General features: G+C 34.7%; 2 protein-coding genes across 2 annotated transcripts in view; both read right to left on the bottom strand.

The window, feature by feature from the left end:
- Nucleotides 1-2,712: 2,712 nt before the first annotated feature.
- Nucleotides 2,713-4,784, bottom strand: LOC129570769 (uncharacterized). The gene is made up of 2 exons (XM_055450484.1): nucleotides 4,397-4,784; nucleotides 2,713-4,304 (listed from the first exon to the last, which is right to left on the bottom strand). The coding sequence occupies exon 2, from the start codon at nucleotides 4,292-4,294 to the stop codon at nucleotides 3,035-3,037; it is 1,260 nt and encodes a 419-aa protein (XP_055306459.1). The 5' UTR covers nucleotides 4,295-4,304; nucleotides 4,397-4,784; the 3' UTR covers nucleotides 2,713-3,034.
- A 504-nt stretch (nucleotides 4,785-5,288) lies between these two features.
- The window catches only part of LOC129570808 (slowpoke-binding protein-like), a 2,166-nt gene continuing 1,611 nt past the window's right edge, over nucleotides 5,289-5,843 (bottom strand). Inside the window, exon 6 of the mRNA XM_055450532.1 lies at nucleotides 5,289-5,294. Within this exon, the coding sequence (XP_055306507.1) occupies nucleotides 5,289-5,294 (6 nt within the window). The remainder of the gene's footprint in view (nucleotides 5,295-5,843) is intronic.

Genomic DNA, 5,843 nt, shown 5'->3' on the forward strand with positions numbered 1-5,843 from the left:
ACGAAATATGTGGTTCAACTACACTCGTCCCCTATTAAAATCTGAAATTCATGTGTAGAATCATTCATTTTTTCGTTACTACAGTGTAAGCGGAGCTCGACTACGTGCTGACACTCGTGAACTCCTGATACTCTTCGTCGAAAGAACTTAATATTTTTAACCATTCATGCAAACATACTCTACTTTTTCAAAAACCAAAGTCGGAATAAATAGTCTTACCTCCGTAAGACGAACTTTTCCGCACCGTTTTCATAGCGTTCAGCTTTTATTCAGATTTTGCTTAGGAAATTTATAAGAATTTTCAGAAAAAAACAACAGTACGTTCGTGTATTTTATGGAAAATTGTATTATGATTCCGAAAATCTTGATGTTGGGTATTCAAATGAAATGAAACGTCTGATTGTCTTTATTGTCGTCTGAATACTCCCAATGAGCCATTAATTGCATCACGAAATTGTATGAAAATATGCCCAATTTATGCATAAATCGTCACGTTTTTTGTATCAAATCACCAAATTGCGTTCACCAAATTTATAATGAACATATCGATTGACAAATCATTTAAGAATTCTGTTCCAATAATTTGATTTGTGATTGATTCTAGATCTTTGTTCTTCGTAGTTTCACACAAGTCTTCGATTTCGTAGTAAAATCCATCCTCTTCCAACTCGGGAAAATTCACATTGTTGAGAATAAATGAGACTTCAGAGGCGCTATCACATTCGCTATCAGAATCACTATTCAATACCGATTTGATAAGAAAAAGGTAGGTTAGCGGGTGCTAGGTTGTTCCGGGGCCCCTATTATTTTGATGAAATAAATAGCGCCACAATTCGGGAGATAAAACCCAAACCTATTTGCGAGCTTCCAAATTGTTACTCTTCGGACACTTGCGCCCCATTTTAATTGCTTGCATAGAGCGCTGGAGCGCCTTTTCTGCTCGCTTTGATTATGAAATTTTGCTGAAACATTTTCTTTTCTACATGAGCGCCCAAGTACTTTCGGTGCTCTCGCGCAGAGACTTTTCTATCCTGACACGAAGTTGTGTAATGAACAGTGGCGCCCATGGGGCGCCGCAGGCTCAAAAATTGAAATAATAGATCATTTCTAGGGGCGCACATATAAAATTAGCACAAGGGCGCCAGAGGAGTGAAAAAATGCACTGCGGTCACGATACAAAAAAGTTTCATTTTCGGGTAGCTCCCCTGTAAAAGGGCCAAAAATCGATTTTTCAATTAGTGCTAGCTCCCTATCGCAGCATAAAATTAACCGATGGTACCATTCACCAGCACTAATTGAGCACTAAGTAACGGTACCGGTCACACCCCAGCATTAAATTTGGGGGGGGGCAGCGTAACGTACCTAAAGTATTTGCATTTGTATTTGTGTGAGTTTCATACATCCAGATGCCAAAATGCCGATGTATGACCAAAATGACAACGAAATGGATATTCAAGTGTTCGTGGACTCGAATCCACTCACAATTATTTTTTGTCACCGATTTTCAAAATATTGTCAAAATATGTTATTTAAATGGAAAAAATAAGATCTGCATACTCAGTTTTCTCAATTGTACACTAGTTTTTCCGAAATTCACCTTCAATTTTGTGATTTTCAGTGCAAAGTTGACGGAAAAAAGTGGAATTTTAAAAGAATGTCGAAAAAACTCACTTTTAAAAAAAATTAAAAGCCACTTGTTTCATCCAAACTGCCAATTTTGGTTCATCTAATATTCCATTCATATTAATCGAAACTGTTCGCATTTTTACTAAGTAGAAAAAACCAACGAGATGCAACGGCTTTGACGTTCAAATGATTTTAAAGCTAATATCAAGGCAGGAAAGGTATAAAGTTTCAAATGAAATGTAATTGTTTACATATGTCATATATTGCATAGATGTAAAAACATGCTCCTGTTGCTTTGTTGCTTATCAATCCGATGTTCTAATCGCCGACAGTCACGAAACCTTTGTGCTAATCAACAAGAAACATTCGTGTTTAAGGGTAGACAATTGGACACGGAATAAAGACCAAAACATTACAAATTTGTCAAGAATAGTAGGTAACCCGTGCATGTAAATTGTAAAAGCTATGATTCTTTTCCAATGCCATAGAAGATAAGATGTGAATTTATATTAAAGGTAAACATTTACATAAAATTTGGGAGAGTATTTTCGCTGACACATGCGTCTGATGCGGTATTTCAACGCATTCATGATGTTAAATTTTGATAGCTAGCACAGATCTACCTTAGTATAATTGATAGCGCAGTTTTTGTACCTCCATAAAGTCCCTTTTAAAGGGTATCAGTGGCTTGGTAATGTGTCAAATACTTCTCAGCTAAATTTCAGTTACCATAAACTCATCAACTCGATTCTTTGAGATTTTTGTACAAATAAGACTACGGATACTTGAAAATGTGTACCACTTGCAGCCCTAAGATTTTGGTTCTCTTTTTTTTCCTATCAAAAACAAGACTCCATGCAAATTTTCGGTCAATTCGGAGATAGTCTATCCAATTCTTACCTGATTTGGCGTGGAATGGTCGATATATTAGGCGTCCTTTGCAGTCTAATGTCGAATTGAGCTTGAAGCCAGCTTGAATCTCGAATATTATTTTCAAAAATTATTCTAATTGAAATGAAGATAATTTTATTTTCCATCTTTTTCGAAATAAAAGAAACATTTTCAACATTGAAACACTTTATTTTTTTGGTAATATATTAACTACATTCGATGTTATTGACATAAACTCTCTAATAAAATGAAAATTTAGTAAATCGCAGAGAAAAAAAATTGCAAATTGTGGAGTTGATTCACTGTATCACACAAACGCATTTCTAATACCAAACTACATAATTATTTTATTTCTTCATGGCCATTGGCCAATGAGTAATTGTGGAGAACGTTTTTGACATTGGAATCGTTATATAGTTTTTGAAGAAAATATTGGCCAAGAGAGAGAAATGGTCATCAAAGGATTTGTTATAAAAATGAAAATTCAGTTGCCAAATTTCTACCAAATAAAATCACTCTAGCTCTCGAATCGTCTCATTCCAACCAATTCCAAATTCAAATTGCCATTTTTGGTGGTCCATTTTGATTTAAGGAAAATATCTTCCTGAACAAAAAGCATCACTTTACTGGCATCATTTAAACTATTTCGTTGCTCATTCAATTTGGCCAAATCAATGCATTCACCTCTCTTGAAATGTGCTTCGATCTCTTTTATCTTAACTGAAAGAGAGATAAATGTCACAATATCTTCATATTTTGCGTTATAAAGAGAAAGACGTCTCAAGTTCACCAAACTCTTGGCCAGGGTGTCCATGTGAATACCATCCGAAAGAGTCAAATGTTTCAAACTCATTAAACGAGACAAATCACACGGCTCCATCATGAGTGTAACATACAATGACTCAAGTGCATGAAGTGAGGCCATTTGATCACAATGTTCTTGACTTAGAAGTGAAAATTTAAAATGTAAATGTTTGTAAAAACCTAGGTCATGTAGTTTATTCAGCAACAAACACAATATTTGCATGTTCATTGGAGTGCCATTGTATCCTTCAAACACCTTTAAATTCATCAATTTCACATTGGACTCAATGAACTCTTTGCCATTCCTCGCAAGACACCATGATGATGTGGAGAAAGTCCGAACGTTTGGGTTATTCACGAAAAATTCACTCAATTCATTGATTTTGAATGGATTCAATTGGGTGAGATGAAGAGTTTCCAGCAATGGATACTGTTGAAGTAGCCATGGGTTCGCGGATTCATTCAAAATTGGGCGGTTTCCTTCATCTTCGACATGAATCTCCTTCAAATTGTTGCAGAGCCGTAAAATATCGTAGAAATCACCTTCAACTGAACAGTGCATCAACTTTAAAACCTCAATTTTAGGCAGGATTTGTTGTAAGCAGTTGATTTTTGACGCATTTAGTGCGATATACATGAATTGAATTTCGATCAAAGAAGCAAATTCATCACTGTGCATGTCGATATAGCGAAGTGGTTGGATTTTATCCGTTCTATGTGTTATGGATGTAATGAAAGGATTGAGTACAGGCGCTGAAATACGATGACTCTTCATAGTATCGACATAAGTTATAACAACCCCTTTGTTGTCGGTGTATTTTTTAGTTGCTGAGAAATTTTTCTTAAAATACTTCCCGACCAATTTCTGCATCATTTTACATGTTTCACCAATTGAACATAAATCTTGTAGTGATAGAAAGTCAAACAGCTCATCAAAACAATCGACAGTCAGCTTCAAAATCTCCGGCTGCATTGTGACTAGGCTGAAAACAACAATTTTCAGAAATATTTAAATAAAATATCAAAATTTCAATCATTGCAGGAAAAAAATAAATTACAAATATAAAAAAATTACTTGTTTTAATCCAGGGAAAAGGATTCCACCATCAAAAGCGTGAGTTTCCGTGATATGTACTATTTGTACTACTTCCCCTTCACATTCCCCTTCGTTTACGTCAAACAGACAGATAACAACTAAACTTCTAAGCTGAACGACCTTAAATTGGCTTTCAAATGCACGTTTTATTGAGAAATAAAGACTCCATTCGTGTTGCAATAATCATTTTTCATATTATTAGAATTGATTGGGTACTAAAATAACTCCATTTGGTGATGTAAACCTTTTTGCACTAGCTACTTCACTATTTCTGCCAACCAATGACAATTTTATTGCCTATAAAATGTTCGATCCAATTTTTTCAATCTATGCTATTCTATTTCCAATAAAAAATGTTTCTTTCACGTTCAAGAAGTTTCTTTTTTACATTCTTTCAAACCAGTTTGGAATTTTTCAAATTTATTGTATGAAAATGTTGTCGAATTATTGTGAAAATTTTCTTGCATATTGCGTGAAAACAATTCTTACTACACCTGAATAATGAAAGTGTCACGTTTTCCTTGACATTCCTAAGACGTCAACATGAACGAGCTTCCTCCAGTTCTTCCACAATTTCCCCATCGTTTTCATTTGTACTGTAGAGACTATGGATGTGGATGTGTGTATTTAACGTGTGTGCCAACACCAAACGTCAGTTTATTTACTTTTCATCGTATGTATTTCGCATACGTCGCTGCAATGTTTTGATTCGGTTTCTGTTTCAGTGACATTTGTACATAATGTACGATTTTGCCTGTACGCATTTTTCCAAGTAACGTCATACATTTTAATGAAGAAAAGTCACAACACGCTGGCATGTAAAAAGCGATAATTTTATTTTATTTTTTTACAACATGAAGACAATACACATCTAATGCTGTAATTTCAATAGAAATATTTTGATTCTATTGAAATTACATTAAATGAATGTTATTCCAGATTGGACTTTCCTTATTTTGTACACATTCTATGGTGAACGTATTTTTCTTATTTATTAATTGTTAACATTTTTATTTGTATGGCTGATTCCCTGAGAGCTATTTATCCTTTTTCTAGGCAAAAGTTTAGCGAAAGAACCAGATAGAACTTAGTTTTATGCACACAAAAGTTACCATTAGAAAATAAACATTTAATGTCTTTTTAATTTTGAAAGCTTGAAATCAATGTAATGAAGCGGACGTTAAACTGTAGGTGTGTACAAATTGTTTTTTTTTCTTGCATATTTAGTTGGTATTTCTACTTTCGAAAGTGATTGGAGTAAAGCTTGTTTCGAACACTTTGACGATTCGTTTGTTTTGGCCAACTATACCAGCTCAGTGTAGATATGGTCAACGCTTCGTTGGCGACCGTAGGCCGCGTTCCTGTCCGTTGACGGATCGAATGGATCGACTACGATTTGTTCAGTTCCTTTGATTTCAGCTCGACA

The sequence above is a fragment of the Sitodiplosis mosellana genome, unplaced genomic scaffold, assembly GCF_009176505.1.
Source record: "Sitodiplosis mosellana isolate CC-2019 unplaced genomic scaffold, AAFC_SMos_1.0 Smas_scaffold_80, whole genome shotgun sequence".
Lineage (NCBI taxonomy): Eukaryota > Metazoa > Arthropoda > Insecta > Diptera > Cecidomyiidae > Sitodiplosis > Sitodiplosis mosellana.